Genomic DNA, 23,469 nt, shown 5'->3' with positions numbered 1-23,469 from the left:
TGAAAAACAGTGAAATATTTCCACAAGTAATAACAATGCAAAACACTCTGCGGCATTGAAATAAATAAATGATATACACTTGGTAACACAGACAAAAAAGAACATAACATACATTGTCAATCATTCACGAACGCGCTCTAAAGAGGTGAAAGCAATAGACTTTTAAATTCTGACAGTGATAAATCCTGTAAATTGTAGCTTGTTCTATCATATGAATTCAGTAATCTTGGAAGGTTGTTACGCAACATTTGACAACCGTAGTTAGTTCTAGAGCGCGGAACCTTCCATACTTCAGGTGGACGAGTTGAATAACGGTATGAATTGACGAATAGTTTGGAAAGTTCTACAAGTAAAATATTGTTACGTTTGGTACTAAAGTAATACTCGCGTAATAGTCTGCAGTTATAGATGTTATGGGCTGCAGCAATGTTGTATTTCTCAAACAGGCTTTCAATATGGGCGCAAACGGTACATTAGCGATGACACGTATTATCTTCTTCTGCATACGAAGTAATTTATTCAAGTTACACTCAGTTGTTGTGCCCCATACAAGATGCCCATAATGTATGTGAGACACAAATAAGGCATTACAAATTAATAGTTTTACAGAGACGGGTAAAGTATATCTGTAGCGATTTAAAACACCTGTTATGCGGCAAATTTTTTGGAGTACAAAGCTTACATGGTCGTCCATTGCATAGTACTTGTGGAGCGTACCCCTAACACCTTTGCAGAAAGAGCAAGTTCTATATTTGTGGATCTATACGCTGATGTTAGATCTGAAGGAAGACTCATGCCTTTGGTATGAAAAATTACGGCCTTTGTTTTCGCCGTATTTAATATTAAATAGTTCTCTGTGGACCAATAGAATAGGCTGCACAAGAAGTCATTTGCCATAGTAAATAAATTGGTGCAAGAACCGGACGAGATGAAAACATTTGTGTCATCTGCGTAAATTATAAATTTCGCCTTTTCGTAGATGGAAGTAATATCGTTAGTATACAAGTTAAAGAAACTGATGTGTTACACATCAATTCACTTGTACTTTCCCCTATGTTGTCTTTGGTGTCCTTGTTTGTTGGTTTCATACGATATATATATATATATATATATATATATATATATATATATATATATATATATATATATATATATATATATATATATATATATATATATATATAATTTTTTTAGATTCATGTGTAACATATCAGTTTTGTGCGCTTTGACTAATTTGAATAATTTGAAATTGCATCTAAAAGTATACCCTAAGCGGACAAAATGAGATGTTACACATGAATATAAAAAAAAATTTTGTAATATGGAAATACAGCTTTTGAAGAACCCTTGTAAACAACGTAACAAATTCACGTAAGATATAAAATGACGTATAGAATTTGTCAGCTTTCAATGATCTAATGGATACCGTTTACAGAACCGCAATATCGGTTTTTGATGCAGAGCTATTATTTGTAAACTTCGTGCTTCCTTTTTTTTTCAAACCTCCGAATTTTGGAAAAATATTAAACAAAATTCAGGCCCTAAATAGAAATTCGGTTCCAGCAGTCACTAGAATTTAACTTTTTCTCTCAAATGCAACAAATTTCATTAAGATCGGTCCAGGGGTCATCCCAGAAGAAAGGTTTTAGCGTTTTATATGCATTTGAATGCGCCGCGTCGGAGTTGGGCCCAAGCTAAAGCTTCCTCTTAAGTATGGTTACTCGTGATAATTCTTATGATAAATATGGTAGGAACCTCGTCCCCTGTTCTGTACGCAGTGAAATATTTTCCGCGTTGACAACACTGAGGTCTTCGATAAAGAATAAGAAAAATGATTTCTAGCTACTCCTAGTTAACTTTAGTTTTCCCCGACTTTCTTGCATGGCTGGCGATAATGCCTCCACGTGTCGCACAAAACAACCCTGCATGCGACATTTGCATAGCCGAAGCGGTTTGCGTCATTGAGTGCGTTATGTGGCGAACAATTCGCACCTTAGCGGTGCCCTCCAACCGACCTTTGATCGTAACTCACTCGGGAAAAACTTGCTGCCACCAAGGGCCGCGCGATGGGTTATCGTAAAACACGGCCTCAGTAGAAGGACACAGTTTCGCTCGCGCAGTCGGACATCGTAAAACCACTGATAGAGAGCACACCGTGTAACGCTTGAGAAAATTCGACGCCAACAAGTGCGATGCGTTATGTCGAGCTGTTTGTAATGACTGTGCGTTTTCGCCTCAATAGGAGACGGACGTATTGGTGTTTATTGGGACCGTATTTCTTGCACTGACGCCTTCCTGTATGTTAGCGAAAGCATTCAGCGCGGAAGCACGGCAAACGAATAATTTTTGCGCTCTGTTTCCATTCGAAGGAAGGAGGTAGTCTAGTTTGACAACGAACGCCGTTATCCCTAGAATGGCTATACCGCGTGACCGCGAATGCTCCTGCGCAGTCGCATTCAAGTGCGCGGCGCAGCGCAGCGTGTGGCTTCCTTTCGCTATACACCTACACGCGTGAAAGATAATACGCAGAAGCGAGCACAACTTCGCATCGCTCTGCAAGTTTATTGCGGTAGCAGTTATATGGACGCTCCAAGCGAATTCTCGCCGTCGGCGTCGCCGTGGGGCTCCGTATATATTTAGGTACATGTGTGCTGCATGCTTCTCCATGCCATATGTGCGGGTTATATTGCTATACTATTCAATCACCAAAGTTGCTCGCACCAGGTCTTACGTTCTTGATTAAATTATTCCTCAGCATTTTGAGAATAGCAGCCCACAAACAAATGTGTGACGCACGTGGCGCCCGTGCGATACCATCACAGGCACTACACAGTGCGCCAAAGCTTTTGAGGGGGCCAGAAATTTTGGCGCACCCGCGTATATATTGCGTCTGCGTTAGTCGGACCCACGTATACAGTCAGTACGCGGTCCGAGATGTTGAAGCGCAGCGCTGAACCTTGTTATCGCAGTCAGTGCATCGCCCGTCGGGCGAAACTTCCAAGTTCTTGTGAAATCGGTATTGCTTATAATGGACAGTCAAATGTGCGCTTGCTCGCCGCACAACGCTTGATATCGCATGACCCTGTTATTGCGTCGGCATGCGCGTAGATATTTAATTTTCTAGGCAACTACAAATTTTGATGTGTGAACTTATTTTAAGAGCACTCAGTGCTTTCTTGTATCATGCTACAACCTCTGAGCGTTACACTATATAGAGTACTAGTGCATCCGCCACTTCTTGTTGCACGGGGTCGCAACAACGTATACATATTTAAGAATCCTGTATCTATTGTTTGTCCTCCTGTTGATAACAGTCGCATTTTACCAGCAGGAGATCAATGCGCGTTCTATGAGTGATGCGTTTAAGCCCTGTCTCGCTATAGGCCGACAGGGCACCGTTTTTGATCTGCTCACTGCCCGCCACAGCATTTTCCGTCCTGTCGGCGTCTCGGTCCCACTGTGCCGACACCAACAGCCTGCAGACAGTTCGGACGAACTCGTCGGCATAGAGTCGGACGATTTTGTTGCCTCGCTGGAATAACACGACCACACACGACTGTTTAGCGTGGGAAACACCACGGCGCCTTCGAGCCCCCCCACCCCTCCCCCCGACAGCCGCCTGCTTCAGATTTATCAAGCCCTCGTTCTGCACTGTTTCGCCCTATCGTTTCCAACAGACTCGTATTTGCTATAGATTTGAGTCGTGATGTTTCGAGTACTATAGTGACAATCGGGCGCTGTTTTCAAGATCCGTTCTCGGTTTCTTGGCCCATTAGGCTTAACAAAGGTGGCTGTATTAGCTGTACCTGTATAAGTATAAGGCCACAGCTCGTTGTTCGCTATAAATACAGTGGAAACCATGCAGCGCTGATACGAAATATTGACGAAATGCTGCAAAGCACACAAATTTGCGCCTACAATCAGCGTCGCATCATACCGAGACGCGCTGATATGACCGGCCGGGCTTCGCAAAGGGCTCTCACTGCTGATTCTATATACGTATAGTAGTGGTTCTCGCTTTCCGTGCCGTGTTGGTCGATTCCCGCTTCTTGTGTGCGCACCGCACCAAGTCAAGGCTTGGGTTAAAAGTGGTTGTTTTCAGGTTGCTATTGCCATAGCTGAACTAGACTGAACTCTGAAGATCGAAATCAGCGTCATATCGACTCAGCGTGACCGGTCGTTTAGTTAGGCCTGCAGACGCACAGGCACTCGCTGAACAAATTCGAAAAAGGGACTCTATACCTCGGCACTGATGGCTGGTAAGGGCTGACTATCATGAATTTCTACTTCGGAAGTGTGTTTCCGTTCATTTCGAGCGCGATTAAGTTGTATAATAGCACAGCTGCTGTGGAGATCATGCTGTCGGTGGGATGTTTTTGCTCTGCGGCCGATGTCAGGACGACTAGCTGAGCGACAGTCAGCAGACTAGTTTTTTTCGGAATTGGCGTCACGAAAGCCGGTCACACTGTGATGATCGACTCCTTGCCGTTGGTCGCTTCGGCGGCGTTGTCGGCCTAATGTGAAAGAATGCCTCTCAGCGACACAGTCTGCCCGCTGCAGTCGGCCGATCATCGTCGTCGTTGTCGTTTTCTTGTCAGCGTCGACGTAGGGTGGGCCTAGCGCGACCGGGCATTTGGGAACAAATTTATTGTCAATTTCCTTGTTGTAAAGGAGAAAAAAATTTATATAAATGATCCGCGTGAATCAAACGAAATACGGAGATGCTTGCGTAGAGTGACAAGAAAACATACACGTCGGAACTGCACTCGCACTATGATTACAATCGCAGACATTGCAGACACAATTGGGGACGCCTTTACAGGTTCGATCGTGCGTCGAAGAAAAGACAAATACACATCAGCGAGTAGCTAGACAACGAGGACAGGAGAAACAAAGGTACGATCGGTTCAAGTAAAGGGTCGCAGAACATTATTTAGGAAAGACTTAAAGCCGAAATGATTGTTACGGGGAAGAGAACGGATAAGGTAACGCGAACCAGAGGAAGACGAAAACTATGGGCGTTGCCTGAGCGCCATATATCACCTGTAAATATACATTATTCGACACTCGTGGGTCTGCTTTTTGCCTGCAATTTTTTGGTGGAAGTGTGGTGTACAATCACGGAACTTCGCATCGGGCGTCATCTACCTGGCAAATCAACCGATACAATCGGCAACGCCTTAGCACTCTGCACCAACCGTCATCCTCCCTCATCCGCAGGACGCGGGGTGTTAATAACGGCCCAGCTGAGGTGCAAGTGTTGCCAGCCAGTTGCGACAACGGGCGTCAACGTTTCCTAGAATGCCGCCGCAAACCTCTAGCCACGGCGTCACTAAATCGTCATTGTAACTGAATGCGTTCGGCGGGCCAACTATTGTTACCGAACCCACCAACGCGGACCTGATCTGCCGCGAGCGGGGGAATTGCCGCTGGAACGTCGTCGGGGCCCCCTTCCCAAGCGCCGACCAAAACGCAGGACAATGGCCACCCGGGCGCGCTGCGAGGGTCCGCTCCGAGTTCTACGAAATTCGTGTGAAGTCGGTTTCGGACCGTGAACCTGTGTGTGTGTGTGTGTGTGCGTGTGTGTGTGTGTGTGTGTGCGTGTGCGTGTGCGTGTGCGTGTGCGTGTGTGTGTGTGTGTGTGTGTGTGTGTGTGTGTGTGTGTGTGTGTGTGTGTGTGTGTGTGTGTGTGTGTGTGTGTGTGTAAGCCATCCCGGGGAGAGGCGGCATGTTTGCAATGACTGGACGAACGTTTCCGTACCCTTGGAATCAAGGGAAGGACCGAGTGTTTATAAACCGCTGTTGTGCGGCTGCTCAGCACACTTCCTAAGCAGTCATGTTAGACTGAGACACTCTCTCAAGCAGTCATGTTAGACTGAGACACTCTCTCAAGCATTCACGTTAGACTGAGACTCTCTCAAGCAGTCGTGTTAGACTGACGTACTTTCTCTCGCAGTCATGCTAGACTGATGAACTGCATGTAAATACTGTAAATAAACCCATATTCCTCGTTCTCGATGAGAAGCAGTCCTTCCCTTCATCAACGTCCTCAGCGTGGATAAGTTGGACGACGGCATGGGCCAGCTACCTTCTAATTCATGCCCGACTCCAATCTTGACAACGGATCACGAGCGATGGGATTGAGCCCCCAATCATAACAGGGGACACTTTGTGGCACGGACAACGCCGCCGTGTAGGACTGACTTGCGATGTACGAGCGAGTGTGGGACATTAGGTGGGGCCCATCATAGATGATAACAAACCTGATATTCTATCTGAGAGGAACTGTGAAGCAGTGGTACGATACACATGAAGCTTGCCTAATGAGCTGAAATGTCTGAAAAGAAAAAAAAATACGAGACCTGTTTGGCAGACCTGTCGATCCTCAGTTGGCAGCAAAAAGAAGAACTTGCGTGCCGCGCTCAAATGTCAACAGAATCCTATGTTGTGTACCTACAGGATGTGCTGGCCTTGAGTCGCAAGGCTGATAAAAACATGACCGAGGCAGACAAGATTGGTCACATACTAAACGGTATTACATGCGACGTCTTCAGTCTCCTGATGTGTAAGGATTGTGCTACTGTGGATGCAATTATAAAGGAGTGCCGGCGCCTCGAACAAGCGAAGGGCCGCTGCATCACTCAAACATTCGACAGATTGCCCAATACCACCGCGACATCTTCGTGCGAAGACCCACCGCGGCTCGTTCAGCCGACGGGACTGGAAGATATAACGCGCATCGTTCGCCATGAGCTTGAGGCCATGGGTCCGGCTCCAATTTGTTCCGACTGTCGGGAAAGCGTGCCCTCTATCTCCCTTATACAAGCAGTCGTTGGGGAGGAAATAGCGAGTTTGGGCATTCCATCTCTTTGCTCCGTCCGTCACACTTCGAATACCTGCCAGGTTTCTCCGGCCGGTCGCTTCCAGACGCAAAGCTTTCCTCCACTCCGTCGCAACCCAGCTGACTGGTGCACAACGGACTACAGACACATATGTTTTAATTGTTCCGGTATTGGGCACATCGCCCGTCATTGCCACAGCCGCTGATCGTCACCTCCTCGGTGGTGGTCTCCGAGTCGCTACCGTCAAGTGTGAGACAATCGCACTTTCTCGTCCTAAACGCCGACTATAGGAACTTCAACGCCGGCAGCGCTCCACCAAGGTCCAGCCACTCGCCGTTTCCGCAAGGTCGGTTCCGTTCGCCTCTCATGCACCGCTCTTCGTCCCCACCTGCAACCGGTCGCTTCATTTCGGGAAACTAGGCTGTGCAGCTCCCGGGTGCGATGCTGCAACTCCGACCCGGCCCACAATTTCTCTGTTGACCCTGTCTACACGTGGAAACCTACTGGACGTTGAAGTTGATGGTGTTCATGTTACATCTCTCGTTGACACATTAGTGCAGCTTTCAGTAATGAGCGCTGCTCTCCGCCGAAGGGCCGAAAGGTTCTGACGCCCGCCGTACCGTGCACTGTGCGAGTCGCCGATGGTATAGCACTTCATCTGTTAATGGAATGTGCACAGCAGGTGTGACCAATGGGGGGGGGGCATTATACCGTTGTTTTATTTATCGTCCTTGAGCACTGTCCACACTCATCGCCATAGCGCTTATCACCCCTTTGAAAGAATTTCAACTCTCTTCTTTGGCCTCTGAATCCTTGCTCAGCACCAACGGGCCTTTGTCCCCTACTCCTTCGTCCTCAACGCCTGCGGACGACGATTGTAAGACGATCGCCCCTGATCTTCATTCCGAGCAAACAAAAGCTCTTCGTCACCTTCTCTCCTCTTATCGGGGTATCTTTGATTTGGACGGCCGTCCTATAGGCCAGACATCTGTTGTCACGCGTCGCATCAACGCCTGTGACGCCAGCCCCATTCATAGGCGGCCATATCGTGTCTCCGCAACAGAAAGGGCCATCATACAGAAAAGGGTCGCAAGATGATGGACAAGGACATCATTGAACCTTCCAGTAGCCCGTGGGCCTATCATCGGTTGTCTTAGTAAAGAAAAAAGACAACTCGTGGCGCTTCTGCCTTGACTACCGTCACCTCAACAAGATAACAAAGAAGGATGCTTATGAACTGCCTCGCATAGGTGACTCTCTTCACTGCCCTTCACGGATCCAGATAATTATCATCGATTGAACTCCGTTCCGGCTGTTGGCAGATTAGCGTAAAGTAGATGGACCGCGAGAAACCGCCGTCGTCATACTGGCCGGTCGCTACCAATTCAAAGTCATGCCCTTTGAATTATGCAATGCTCCAGCTACATACGAACGCATGATGGACTCTCTCTTGCGCTTCTTGAAGCGGTCAACATGCCTCTGTTACCTCGACGATGTGATTGTGTTTTCGCCGACATTTGAGAGCCACGTGCGGCGCCTCACGACCATCCTCTCCGTGTTTCGCAGTGCTGGCCTTCAGCTTAAATCTTCCAAATGCTATTTCGGTTGCCGCGAAATTACTATGCTCGGTCATCTCGAAAACGCCGCAGAAATCCAACTTGATCCCACTGGAAGTTTACGCCGTGCGAAATTTTCCTCTATCTTGTTCAACAAAAGATACCCGCAGTTTTATGGGCTTATGCTCTTATTTCCGGCGATTTGTGAAAGAAATTGCCCATATCGCTCGCCATGTCGCTGACTTTCTTAAGAAAAGTCTCTTTCTCTCGAGGACTACTGCAAGATAAAGCCTTCTCTGCCCTGATTTAGCGGCTTACAACTTCGCCGATTCTGTCACACTTTGACCCTACTGCGCCCACTGAACTACGAACTGACGCGAGCGTTCATGACATCGTCGCTGTCCTCGCTCAGCATCAACAGGGCCAAGACCACGCCAGTCGCCTTCTTTCCATGCCCGAGCGAAATTACACCATTACTGAGAGGGAATGTCTCGCGCTCGTCTGGACGGTCGCCAAGTTTCGACCGTACCTTTTCGGTTGGAGCTTCTACGTCGTAACCAATCATCACGCTGTAATCACGTTGTAATCGGGGAGTAATTGAACACTGCATACGTTGATTATATTCCCGGATGCCTATCTATGCATCATATTCTTGACAAAGTTCTTCTTTTTTTCGGTTAAGACAACAGCAATTATATTATTTAGCAGGCCACACGAGCAGGATGACTCAATACCAACCGCTCCGTGGTTATCATACAAGTACGTGCAAGCGGCTCGCAGGTGGTCTTCCAATTAGTTTACACGTCGAGTCAAGCGCTGGCGACACCGGAGCAGGCGGAACGCCGGCTGTTAGCAGGAAGAAACTGTTAATTACCACCAACAAAGGAAGGAAGCAAATGGAAAGAGAAAGAGCGAGTGTACACGCTATACAAACGCTCAGAACGTGTTCACGCGTGCCTGGTCTCGCTCCTTCCATTGTTTGCTGCCGTTATTCGGATCGGGATGTGTTGGGAGAGTGAAATACCGTGTTTTCCCGCATCTAACTCGATCCCGTTTCCAAATACCAGGAACTTAAAGTCTTTCATTCATTCATTCATTCATTCATTCATTCATTCATTCATTTTAACGCCTCAGGGCGGGACCCGGCCTACAAAAGATGTTGCAGTGGAGGCTTCCAAATCAATTGATTTCACCTCAGGTCATTGAATCTAAGAGGTGGCGGTCTACCTGCTTCGTTTCAATGGACCTGTTGCGCGTGTACATTTTTCGAACAGCTATGTATTTTTTATTCATCGCTCGGCTCGGAAACATTTTGTGTGCGGGCAAGATCAAGTAATGCGGGTAGATCAGCGAAACGGTGACGAAGGTTAAGTGATATCCACACGGCGTCGAATGAATTAAAATGAACGTAAATTCTGGGGTTTTGCATGCCAGAACCACGACTTGATTATTAGGCATGACGTAGTGGGGGACTCCGGGTGATTCTTTTTTTTTTTTTTTTTGCTTCTCTAACGGGCGCCTAAATCTAAGTACACGTTCTTTTTTTCATTTCGCCCTCATCGAAATGCGACCGGCGCGGCTGGAATCTCACCCCCGACCTCGAGCTGAGCAGCGCGACGTCATAGCCGCCAAGCTACCGCAGCGGGTGCTGAATATAATTGCGTTGCTTCCTTTGCGTCCTCGTTCTTCTGCGTCCCCCACCATGTTGCTTTAGTATAAACTAACCCAGTTTTAGGAAGTAAGGCCAAATGCGTTGCTGCAGCAAAAAATGCAGAACGTCGGTTTATTTGGGCAAACTTTTCATCTATAAAAGCCACCCCTCATGTTGACCACCTAGTGAGGCGGCTGTGCCCTATGTTTCTTAGTATTTTCACCGTCACTAAACATTCTCTGAACATACGTGCCCCATCCCTTGAGCTGGACTGACTGCCTGGTCTCACAACGAAGAGCGTGACACACAGAACTACAGAAAAACTTGGAGGACGCTTAAGCTTCGCCTTCAAGAGTGGAACGCAATAGCGTTATCGTACCCAGTTCGCACTGCCCACTCATTCGCTCGGCATGCACGCAAGGATATTGGGGCATCCTCGCACCGGTCCCCGCAAGGCCCCAATGCGCTCAAACGAGACGAAGGGGAGAAGCGGGCGAGTGGCGCGCCACCTGTCGGGGCAGCGCCGTACATTGCGAGGAGGGGGTCTTCTGTGTTTGCCGCAAGATGGTTCTGCGTGTGCGCCAAGCACAGAAGAAATGTAGCGGAAACGTACTTCGCTAGTCCTTTAACTGCTACTTCTGTAATTTACATGCTCATAATTACCGATATACACCGCAGTATAACTTTCTACGGCAAGTTTCTAAGGCAACATCGCATTCACTAGAGGCGATTTTGTCCCGCTTTGAACCATTGAACTCATGGCTGAGTGGTAGCGTCTCCGGCTCACATTCCGGAGACCCTGGTTCGATTCCCACCCAGCCCATCTTGCAAGTTGTTTTTATTTGTGAATTGCCTTCCGGGAGTTTTCGCTCATGGCCAACGCCGGCGACGTCGACGACACCGGCTTTTCTGCGACACGGGCTCCTTAACGCTCTCGCGTTAAAACGGAAGGGACACACTCGTCAGCTGGCTCACAAGCCAAGTGCAGCTCATAAGTCTTGCACTGCTTTGCTCACTCAGAGAAACTCCGAAACGACGATGACGGGCTGTGACCCCCCAAGACATGCCGCCACCTGTGCAGCGCTGGGCGTCACTGTGTGACTGTATGTTGCGCAATCCTTCTGAAAACGCTGTTCTTCTTTAACGATGAAAAATGGGCGTTTTAACTTCAACGTCGACGGCGACTAGGCGTTTGGAGGTTGATTTGATTTTGTTTATTCGGCTGCATGTTAGTTGGAATGTTGGCTTCGGTTTACTCCCTCCGTTAGTTCGGAACAGGATCAGCGGAGCGGCTAGGGAGCTTGAATATAGCAAGAGGACCCATCAAGTGCTGTTCCTGCCTTTTGCTTTCTACACCACCACAGTGCGCCGATAAAAAAAACGAAAAAGGAAAGTTCTCTTTCAACACTTCTTTGCGAAGACAACATTGTCTCACATTATCATTTAGAAAACGTTCGGCTAACTAATTTTGCGTGAGGTTTATCGTCCTGGTTAGACCACGGGCACACACCACAATTTCATTTGGCGGCAGAGGCAAGGTTCATCTAAATAGGTCGCGCATCTTGGAACAAAAAACGCGCCAAAACATATCGCCAGAGATGTCAGTTAGTGGTGCACGATTGAAGCGTGACATAGGTAAGGGGAGGACAAACACTGAAACTAGGGAAACCTACGTGAAAAATATATGTTCGAAAAATTTTAGTTGGAGTATTGTCATACGTGCAAATATTCCGTTTCAAATATTTTTGCAGTGCTAAAAGAACAAGTGTTATTGTTTTTCAGTTTCATAATTTATTAGTTCGGTCTTGGTGACCCCTACCAACCTGTGATTCTAGCGCAAGACTTGGCAAGACTGTGCAAACCAGCTATTATGTCGTGTGGAATGGCGTTACTCACTTGAACCCGTCGGTTTCATTCGAGCTTTTTGTTTAATTTCCTTGCGTGTTTGTTCAAAGTCTGGCGTGCGCTTCACTTCAAATTTTGTGTGACCTAGCGCATGGCGTTCATTGACGAAAGATGTGAGTGGATACTTTTTGTTATCGTGCAAGTTCACGCTGCGGCATCCGACGCGCTGTGTCTCGTCGTGACGATAAATGCGGAACGCTCCGCGAAGAATCGTCGTGCTATGTTTGTTCCCCTCTCCGTAACACAGGGTCTGAGTATCCGACGGACAGCAAAATTAGTAGGTCGAACGTTTTCTAAATGATAATGTGGGAAAATGTTGTCTTGTCTGATACCTGTTGGATATGAATACACTGTGTCGCAAGAATTGAGAATGATTCTGTAAAAAGGTGTCGCATATGTTGCTATACATTATGACTGTGGGCTGGCCGTAGTCCTTTTCATCCACTGGAACACGTTTTGTTTGGCCAATTATATTGGTTGCATTGTTCTACATGAATAAAAGTGAAGTTGCTTTTGAAACCTCGATGGCACTGTCATTTATTGCCATCCTGTTCGCTCACCTTCATAAAGAACCTACTGGAACAACTGTCCTCAATAACAGCCTAATTCTGTTCACATTAAGACATACGCCGCTCCTATACTTTATTGACGCACTGGCGCTTCAGATGAGATGAGTCTTAACTCGCTTCAGCCTCAAAAGAAAAATAACTGTCGGCGTAGCGGTCGAAATGCCGGACGCTAAAGAAATTCGAACATTCGTGCCAAACAGCGTAAGATCTTGACGTCACTGCCATTTCCGCTTGTGACGTCGCTTTTTATTTTTTGCTTGCTGTTATTTGTCCACCCGGTACGTGGATGGCGACGGTTGCAACGAGCCGCCATTTTCTTGACATGTGGGCGTCTATGGAAGCTTCGCTACCAGTTTACGTATACCTTGGCAGAGGCGTTGAACTTTGTTTCCCCCAGTTCGCCTTGCATTACGAAGGTGACGTGATATCATAATAAGCCAACAAACACTGACACCAAGGACAACATAGGCGAAATTACATGTGCTTAATAAATGAAATAAAGAAACGATAAATTCATGCAAATGAAAGTGGATGAAAAAACAACTTGCCGCAGGTGGGGACCGATCACACTACCTTCGCATGCTTTCTTTCGCATGCGTTCGGTCCCCACCTGCGGGAAGTTGTTTTTTAATCCACTTTCATTTCCAATAATTTACCGTTCTTTTATTTCATTCATTAAGCACAAATTATTTCTCCTATGTTGTCCTTGGTGTCAGTGTTTGTTGGCTTCTTATGATATGACTAATAAAAAAATCGGGCCCCTCGGTTAATCCTCTTCCTGAGCGTGACGTGATGTAATATCCAGAGAAAAATCTTAGAAACTACGGCTGCAGCCTACAGATGTGCAGGCTGAATCGGAGTGACACGACATACGTGTACGAGCAATGCAGTGCACGTCTTGAATTCATGATGCTCAGACAAGCCTTTTTTTTATTATTACTGTATTTTGCCGATGCTGAGATTTGTAATCTGTTGCACTTCTGATGATACAATGTGTTAGCTGTTGCCATTCCAGTCGCATCCGGAATGCAGAATGTGCTAGAGCACTCGCTGCTTCGCCACTGTGTATGTACGTGCTGCCTATAAGCAGCCGCCGTCTTCCGTTCTGCCGTCTGCGCGTCGCCCCTTGTGCGCATTTTCTTTCTTTCGCTTTTTTTTTTACCCTATGGTGACTTACCTGCAGAGGAGTGGACCTTCGACGCCCGATGTGCCACTCTTTGTGACGTGTTCTTTCTTTAATCCGGTGATGCATTGAAGTCATCTTAGCCGTCATGCTGACGAACCAGCACGGTGTGAACCTATACGTCTGTTGACGACCCGCGGCGGGGTGCTGTAGCCAGGGTTGGGGCGCAGACGGCCGCAGCGTTCCGACCCTGTCTCGATAACATTTAGGCAGGTCAACCGCGATGTCGATGTGACACGCTCGTGTCATCCTAGCCGCCATGTTGGCAAACCACAACAGTAAGCGTGTGCATCCGTGACCTCACGTGAAAGTTATGGTTATAGGCTACAATTTCGATGCCTCAAGATTCTGATTTAAACACGGGAAACTTAACGCATTGCCTATAATAGCGCTTTTTGATATACTGTAGAGTTTCCAGCTGTTGATAGTTCAGACAACCAGTGACTAATTATTAATGACTGTATTAATTAGGTTATAACTAACATAATGTTTTATCGGTTCTGTGCGGGTGTACTCGCCATTACCAGAAACATAGGTCATGAAATTGTAATTTTCCTTATTGTGGAACTGAGCAAATACAGCGTTAGCAATATTTGGTAAAACAGCGGGTCAGCAGTGGCATCTCCCTCGTCTACTCCGTCCTAATATTTAATGAAGCTAATCACGCATTGGAAAAGCTGTAGCTCCGCCCCCTACCCCCGCGCTTTCGTTTAAAGTGGACTTTCTTTACATCGAGTGTAAAGCAAATGTAGTGGTGCTTTTGCAGCAGCTTCGCTAAATTAAACGTAATTCACCTTAGTTAACACCAAAGGTCGAGGGCTCATGTGCCTTCATAACTATATCTTAATTAACTGTGGCCAAAAAACTTTCCCCTTATTAACACCAATTGTCGAGGGTTCGAGCGCCATAATGCACTCTATCTTAATTGAACATGCCTTATCATTTATGGCCTGTTTTCATTTACTTATACAATTTCGAAGTTGTAGAATGAACTGCCCCATCAGGTACGTTCAGCAACATCGCTCTGCGTTTTCAAACTCAAGCTGAGTTCCCATATCACTAGCAGTGAATAAATATTAACTGATAGCATGTACAATCCTGCTCATGAACGTTCATAGTTAATGACAAGACCTGCGTTTTGGCTTTAAACAGACCTATAAAATATGTATTTGTTGGCATACTTTCCCTACGATTTAGCCAAGTATGTTACACCTTAAGTAAGTTGGTATTAGCTCTGCAAAGTTCTTCTACTTTACATGTACATGTGTTGTAATTATGACTTCATATTGTATTCTAAACGGTTTGCCGAATCTGAAGTGATCATCACCGTTATTCCAAGGACCCCTCTCGCAACTCATACCTGAGTTCTGGGACCCCAACTCTATATATTCCGGTATGTATATATAATAAAAGAATTAATAAACTTATCATTCTTAATTTTTCTTCTTTCCTCTATTCCCGCCTATCTCTTGTTGCAAAATGCCGCTATATGAAATATATGCACTCACGTTCATGACAAACATGCATTACGCATGTCAACACTATTGGCGGCGAGGAGTTACGGAGTCGCCATCTATCGGAAGCGCCTCGCTGGCGTAGTATGAGGGATCACGCGGGGCGCTTCTCATCGGTTTTGCTGTCAGCGCTGACTGGAAACACCACTCGGGAGCTCTCCCGGACATTTCTGTAGGTACTTTCGAAACGAGAGAAGATTTTTACTGTCTAAATAATAATCTTGGGCAAACTGAAAGCACAGAATCGTTTACAGACGCTATCTCTTTACCGAATACGTACAGTGAACGACACTGCGCGTGGTCGCCGCGATGGAGTCTCCCGAACCGGCTTCTTGTGTGAAAGGTAGGCAAACACTGAGAGCAAACTATGTGGAATATGTTCTTATAGTGTTTGTATAACTAAATGGAGCGTAATAGAATGAAGCCTCATTGCAGCGATAGCACAGCTTCGCAGCGACCGACTGCGCGTCTGCATGCGTGTCCGCGCACTGTTTCGCTTTTGCCGCGTGCGCATTTTCGCACCGTGCCATGAGCTTTAGGCCGCAGAATATGAGCATTTGACAGTATACAAGCAACCATTGTTGCGTGGGTGCTATTAGAGCTGTTCAAACATAATTTCATTGTAGAGACTTCGACGCCTAGTGGGACTGTGATGTGACGTCGCGACGATTCAATCTTTTCTTTTTCTAAATTCTTGGACGTTCCAATATTATACCTCGAGTTGCGTCGCACTATATGTTTATCGGTGTTCTCAGCGTGCGCTTTCTCGCTGCTTCTTTTTTTGTAATCCAGTGCATTATTTCATAACCCAAACATGACCATATGCCATGCTTTTTTTTAATGTGCTTCTTACCACTCCTTTTTCCACTGCAGTGAACTTGCCAGTATCTATAGCATCGACAAGTTCATTGACCAAACCGTCATGACATTAGTCGGGCAGCGGACTCGGGCGAGCGTCTCAGTGCGCGTTTTTCGAACATCGCAGACCCGGTGCCGTAGCAGAAATCTTCCTCGCGTCTGTGCTTACTGCATACCCGAGTTGTAACCGATGACTGTTTGCCGGTTTTATGTTTCGCGAGCCAAGCTTCACGCAGCTTCTTGTCCTGCGGCTACGTATGAATAAGGCTGACACCGGGCTCCGTTGCGTACGTCCGGCACTGCGGCACCGAGTAGTAGTCTACCATGTTGCGCGCCTTCAAAGGCAGCCACTACCTATTGTAGTGCTTTCAATCGTTGTAAAGGAGACACTCGAAGCTGGAAAATCTCGCCACTAAATGAGGACCGCAGCGTACGAGGGAACTCTCGTTTCCAGCTCGCTTCGGCGCTCCCGAAGCAGCCGACGCGGCCGCTATGTCCACGTGATCCGTAACAGCACGTCACGCCGACGGTGGCGTCAGCTTTTCCAGTGGTGGAGCTCGAGGCCAATATTCGGGACAGACCTATGTGCGGGTAATTATGGCAGGCTAAGTGAAGGAATTCGCAAAGAGAAGCAATGCGAGGCGAGGTGTGCATAATAATTGACGGTATATATATACTCAACAGCGGCGACTTCCTTGGCACGCTTGGCTGCGCGGCATCTCTCGAGGATTCGCAAGAATATCGCGGATTGTGTTTGCAGACCCGGGAAAAAGTACTGCGGTAGCCAGCAAGACTTGACAAAAGAAAAAAAACGCCACAGAGACAGGAGTGGTGTCGCAGACATTTGCCTTAATGTGAGGAGTAAAAGTGAGGAGGACTCCCTCCTCGAAGTCGACAAAGAGAAAGTTACTGGTGTTTCGGTAACTCCATCTGTATGCTTATGAAAAAAAAAAAAGAAGTTACGAAACACGCTTTTGCAATCACGTCGCCTCATTCTGATGTTGAGAGCGCCCTGAAAACAAAGATAAATGAAAAGCCACAGTTTCATCCGAAAGGCAAAGCATCGCTTGCTACAGCAAACTTGTAGACAGCTTTACGAAGTAAGGATAGTAGTTATATCATCCGTATAAACTCGTAAACATTAGCTTACTAACTAAACTAACAACCATGGCGTCATGCGCGCACAGGCAGGCTAAAACATACCTCACTCGATGAGCACACTGGCGTGAGGGTGGCGTGAGGCGTCAAAACGCTGGCGTGAGGGAAATCGGCAGCAGCAGCGAGCGAACTGACCTTCGTGCTGCCTCTCTCTTCAATGCGTACTAAGCGGCGAGAATACAGGGCACAATCGCTGAGTCCCCGGTGCATCTAGACTCTAGTATGGCAGATCGCTTTCAGGATGGGGCCCGCGCGGCCGCGCCATACGCAGCAGCCGCCGATAAGCTTCCAAAAGTTCGCGAGCAGGTGTATCCTTACTTCTGCCTAGAGCCCTAAGCTTACGAAACCATGGTTTACACTTGCAGGCCAGGCAATGCGCAGGCAGATGCGCATTGCCCTTATTAATAATTGACAGTTCGTACTACCGTGCTCAGTCATTAACACGCTTTGACCTATATGGGCCTTCCAACACGACAACGGTATCATATAGACGACACCGGTGGCGCATTTAACATATGGCAAGTTGTGTTTCTTTTTCTGGCAATCAAACCTTCTTTTTTCGCAAAGAATGCGTGGGCACAGGCCTGCTAGTTCGCGCAGCGCCGAAAAAGACCACTGGTACAGCGTACCTACGGCGCCCTTCATGTTGTGGAGCATCCCATGCACATAAGGGATTACTTCGGCCCTCACCTCTTTTCGGGCTGATGAGCTGGGAGTGCGCCTGGGGCCCTTTACCTTACACAGCGAAGCTGTTAAGGGCTAGTTCCCCAGGATCGTGTCCATGTGTAGACGCAAAACTATCATCATCACGATTGGCTCCAGCGTCGTCATCTTGCACAGCTGGCTCGTTGGCGCCCCTCGGCGCTACCGCGCGAACGCGCTCCTGCCACTGCTCCCGCGTTCGTCGTCGTCATTAATTAGTTTATTAAGAAACGTGAAGACGTGACCAATTTTACAGCCAATTACAAAAAGCGATTAAAGGCTAGTTCCCCCAGGATCGTGTGCGTTTGTTCTCCCCATAGCTGGGCCGACCTCGAAGATAGTGCAATGCCTGGCCGACCCGCGGCGGAGGTGCAGTTCGCCATTAAGGGGCCCACATACACAGCTTCGCTGGTCATACTTCTTCACAGAGTGGAAGGGCACTGAGTGTTTTCAGGAGAGTCTCCAAGACAACTTTCAAGACTGAGCCCGAATAGCCTGCAGCAAAGAGCTTTGCCAATTATTTCTCAAAACTGGCCTCCACAATATGTGGACAGTATTTCGTAAGCGCGCATTCCAGGCGTAGAGTGGCAATTCCTCTCTTAATGAGCTTTGAATGAGCAGAATCGTATTACATGAGAGCTTTTCGCGTCCATGGACTATAATCAACAAACGTAGTCTTGCTTAAAATATATTAAACTGTCTAAAAACCAGATTGGATAGCGCCCGTGGTGCCCTGCCCTCTTTGTCCGTGTTCCTTTGCGCTAAAATGGCTTCAGTACATATTAACCAACTCGCCCAAGAAGTTTTAATGGTTTCGTCACGGTGTGGGTGCCGTTCTCACAATGCTGTCGTTGGCTGCTTACTATTTTATCACATAGCTGTCATTTTCTTTTTTTTAGTTTTAGGTTTAGTTGTCATTTCCATTCGTCGCAGTGCCTGCATTCAGTAATCGGCAGACGTGACTTCTCCGTTTTTCGAGACTGTCATTCAGCTCGCCCGTCGAGCGTAGTGTAAGCTGCAAAGTTCGCTGAGTTTGGAGGTCGTGGAACTCCAATGCCTGATTCTACAGCACGTCGTTCGCAATGGACGCGAGTATATAGGGCTCAAGGCAAATTCACACGATAAGCCGCAGTGGCCCCTACAGCTTGACATTGCGTACACTCGCATATCCTATACCTTAAAGGTTCCGGCGCATTGTCGCTGCTTCCTACGAGGCCACAGCTTCGACTCCTGGCTGTGGCAAGCGCATTTATGGGAGCCTGACATGCAGAAACTACCATGTAATGAACTTCGAGCGCGCATTAGTGGGACGCCACAGGTGGTCAAGGTTGATCCGTATAGAGTCCCTTGGCCAACAGCGCCCTTTGCTGCACGCCCTTGACGCTGCACTAAGCCTTGCTGCGCCCCGTCTAATATCTCCGACGGCATCTAAAGCTACCTTCTTAACCTCGAGAACTGGATCCAGCGGACACTTGACAATTGTTTCATGTGCCAATTTTACACTATAGTAGCACTCGATGCCACTAATACTTTCTTCTCTGATCTTTTTAAGCTACAGGGAGAAGCCGGTACCAACACCGTCCGCAGATATGCATGCAAATGAGGAAATGACACCGAATGCGCTAGCCAGGGCTTCCCAAGATATGAAACAACGGGTGTACACAGAAGAAAACGAAATCAAGGACATGTCGCGAAAGCTGTTCGTTGCAACCAATTTCCTAAGCGCGAGCAGAGGCGCTTCCCTCTTTCATTATTTTTTTTATTTTTCTTTATCATGTGCATTTAGAACACTGTTTTTTATTCAGGATTAACCAGATTGCCTCACTTGGCTGAGTTTCGGGACTTTAGCTTATCGAGGGCCAGCGTTATATTAAGCTTAACATACGAGGAACTAATTGATACTGTTGCGAGAACAGAGCCGACGAACACCTGCTGCCGCCACTGAAATCACTGCTAAATCAGTCAGAGATTAATACTTGTCAATAGACGTCATATCATCAATTTTCGTTGCATCGCGTTTCGCGTGATGTCTTCTGTATGCTATACAGAAATACATTCCGCAGATTTGTAATCTTGTTATTGTCAGGGTAACCTGTAGCGCTGGACTAGAAGCGCATGGCCATTTATCTAACACGTTTTCTTGGAACAGTACGGTATGACGCGCAAAGGATGGCGCGTTGCTATCAATTGTGTTGTAAAAAAAAAGAAAGAAAGCAGAAAGAAAAGCTGTGGAATCACAATGAAACTTCACTTCATTGCAGTTCCCCACTTTGAAACTTGCCACCAAGTATTAGATATAGTTTTGCGAGAGTCAAGCTAACAGTGTGTGTCACAAGCCTCTTTTGCTCTAAGTGATACTAACCATACCGAGGTTGCATGCACGGCCGCCTACGCTGATTTCAAGTGCAGTGTGGTTGCCGGGTGCAACATTTAACTGGCGTCTACTAGTGCATTTTGTCACTGGCCTAAAGATGGGCGCAAGCGCAATTGGAGGAGCCCAGCTGCTATCTTGCGTGACGCAGTTCGCTCGCGTGGGTACTTGGCCTGCCTGTTGCCCCCCTCCTGACCAAGCTGCGCTCCGACACAACCAGCCCGTGAAAACGCGTCACGTCGTGATGCCTTGAACTTGAGCCGACGCAGTATACGAATGCGTCTTGTTTGTATACTTCCTCGGGCTCGACATAATCCGGGGGATCAGTGTTAGCGCCTTCGATGGCATCTCGCGCGGGAAAGACAGCGCAATCCCACTTCATGGTTTATTAATAGCGAGCAGGATTATTATTCAAGCGGCGGCTGTATACCGCCACTATAGTGTGCGTCACTGCTTGTCTCCCTCCTTGCGTATACAAGACTGCACACCCACTCTTCGTCGTCAGCGAGCGGTCGGAGAGAGAGGTGTCGTCGCACAGCTGCCGTCTTCCTCGCGTCGCCTCCCTCCTCCCATCTCTGGGTGTCGCCCGGCTGCGGCTCGGTGCACGTTCCGATGCTGTCCCGTCTGTCAGTCATCCGCGCGAAGACACTGGAAGCAGCAGCAGCAGGCACACGGAATTTTTGTGGCCAGGGAAGTGCCCCGTGGGACGCGAGCCGATCGCTATCTCTGATGGAAAGCGCATCCCTCCTGTGACGAACTATACCAGTTGCTGCTGCGAGATAACGGCTTCAGCGAGCGAGTGTGGGCCACTCGGTGCCCCCCCACCGCCTGCGATTGTGCGTACCGACAGACGGGCAGTAGACTTTCTTGGACGAGCGGTGTTCGTGGCTTGTGTGTGCGCGCACGGGGGTAACGGCGAACTGTGCGCAGCGCGGCGACCGCCCTCCTCCTCTACTGAGTCCGTGGAAGAGCAGCAGCCACCGCTTTCAGAAGGGTGCCGCGAGGTTTCTTCAACCCTCCTCCCTTCTCGGCGGGCGTCCTTCGACGAGCCGCGCGTAAGTCCGACCCCTTTCCGAACAACCGAAACCATCGTCGCCGTGCCGCCAAGGCGACTTCCCGGGTGAACCGTCTGACGTCATCGAGAGCGCAAGGTTCTTGTCGCCCTACCGGGATAGTGCCACTCATTCAAGAGTCGGCCCGCAGTCGAGCCGAACGTTCTCTGCTCGGTGCACCCCTCCACACACTCGCGCGCGTTCTCTGTGAAGTCCTCGCACCGTTGTACCAGCCTCAGTGGTCCGCTGGGAAACCGCCGTCGTCACCGCGCTATCCACCGCCATGAGTTCGGACGTGTCCAGTCCCCGTCGGCCGGGCATGCTGGAGTTCTTCAGCGGCAAGAATGTCCTGCTCACGGGTAGCACAGGATTTCTCGGAAAGGTAGGGATCCTGCAGTGGGGCGCCCAACGGTTGGTGGGGGTGTGCTGCAGAAACAGTGAAGCTCGCCGGTGCTGCCGTGTGTAATGGCAATCGCAGCTCGCTACCATTTGCGCGACCTTCTGCCAACCCGAGCTCAAATTTATTGCTATAGATACCGGCACATCAGCTATGCTCATCGCCGCGGTAGATTGTTTCCCGAACTGAGAGGTGCATCATCTCTGACGCAACGCTCCCATAGGTCAGGCTACGAACACACGCACATAATTTTGTCAGCGAACTCCTGTTGCAGCGAGTTGACTTCGCACCCTTCATTCACGTGGTAGCTATGCTCCAGAAACACGTGCAATGTCTTCGCGATGCTCTAATACTCTAACCAGTCATGAAAAGCACGATTTAGCAGACACTTACGAGCTGCGCATAAACAGTGTTCCTGCGGTACACAGTGAAGACTTGCGAGAGGCCATTGCATGGGTTGTGTTATAATAACTTGTAAAAACATGTTAGGGTGCTGCGATCCGCCTTTCCCCGACCCCTCTAATTTTCCAGCTTCGACTTTGCTTCTGAGGAAGATAATCTTAAGTAATTCAAACGTAAACTAATTTACCCGCCCAACCTTGGTCTGACAGAGCAGTTGTAAAGTGTGCGAAGTGGAGGAATAAGTTGCAAGATATAGAAATGATTAACGCGCGTCCCGCACCCGTTCTATGTTCAATCTGAAATAACAAAGGAACTTGCTCGTATGTGCGGAATCGGTCACTCCTACGAATGTATCGCTGTAGTGCTAGACAAGGTTGAACAGCGATACATTAAAAGGTAAAGAGTATACGTTGGTTTCTGTAAGCAGTGTGTGAAAATGTGCTGTCAAAGTTGGGTGATCGGTATATTCTGAGATTTTCCGCTACGAGGGTCAAAATCAATACAAGCCATCAACTCGTACGTGCGATCTTGTCAGTCCTTTTTTCCTATGTATCCCTGCTAAACTTAAGATCAGATCAGCTCTTTCTTACTATAGCCAATGTAGAAACCAAGATAATACCCTCTCTCGGCACACTTTGCGCTCGATCCCAGTGCGCGCTGTGGGTCCTTTTTCTTTTTTTTTTCTTTTTTCACGATAACACTTGCCAGTTAAATACGCTGACTGCGTAGTACTGGCGACCACCGTGAAGAAAAGTAACTATAGCATCACGCATTGATCTCGAATAGCTGCATGTAACATTACAACTATAAGGATCACGTTAACTAAAAAATACGGGACGCTTTCAACGATGCAACTCGGCTGCTTACATCGTGTTCTCAAGTGTACATCGACTTTCTTTTTACTCTCGGCTTGCGAACAAGATTTGTATAAGTGCCTAACAATTATTACACCTGAGTTCTCTTGGATAGCGTACGGTTTTCGCGTTCTTCTGCAACTTCACCACTGCCATGAATGCAAATTGCCTGATTCTTGGTATGCGAAGCCTGCGAATCCGTACAAAGGTGTTATTTGAAGCGTTACTCATAGCTACCACACGAGGTAAGTATTCGAGATTATCTTGCACCAGTGACGTTAAGGGGAAGAGCGTGAAGTCGCAAGTACAGTTATGGACCGCGGAGGCCGGATTTTTGTGATGGGTAGCTGAATGCACTTAAACGTTCAGTGCATGCATAATAGACAACTCCGCGCTGTCAAAACAAAACTAGGAGCCCTCTCAAAAGCATCCACGTTTCTTTGGGACCTTAAACC

At 47.8% G+C, this 23,469-nt stretch overlaps 1 protein-coding gene across 2 annotated transcripts in view; it reads left to right on the top strand.

The window, feature by feature from the left end:
- LOC126536011 (putative fatty acyl-CoA reductase CG5065) overlaps positions 1-23,469 on the top strand; it is a 97,423-nt gene that overhangs the window by 43,430 nt on the left and 30,524 nt on the right. The window contains exon 1 of one of the 2 annotated variants that reach the window (XM_050182902.3): positions 20,660-21,743. The exons of the other annotated variant lie outside the window; for it this stretch is intronic. Within the exon in view, the coding sequence (XP_050038859.1) occupies positions 21,645-21,743 (99 nt within the window). The 5' untranslated portion in view covers positions 20,660-21,644. Of the gene's footprint in view, positions 1-20,659; positions 21,744-23,469 lie in introns of those variants that run through there. 2 annotated transcript variants of the gene reach the window in all.

This window comes from Dermacentor andersoni, chromosome 4 (genome assembly GCF_023375885.2).
Source record: "Dermacentor andersoni chromosome 4, qqDerAnde1_hic_scaffold, whole genome shotgun sequence".
NCBI lineage: Eukaryota > Metazoa > Arthropoda > Arachnida > Ixodida > Ixodidae > Dermacentor > Dermacentor andersoni.
Note: the sequence above shows the minus strand (reverse complement) of the source record. Positions and strands in the feature narration are given on the sequence as shown.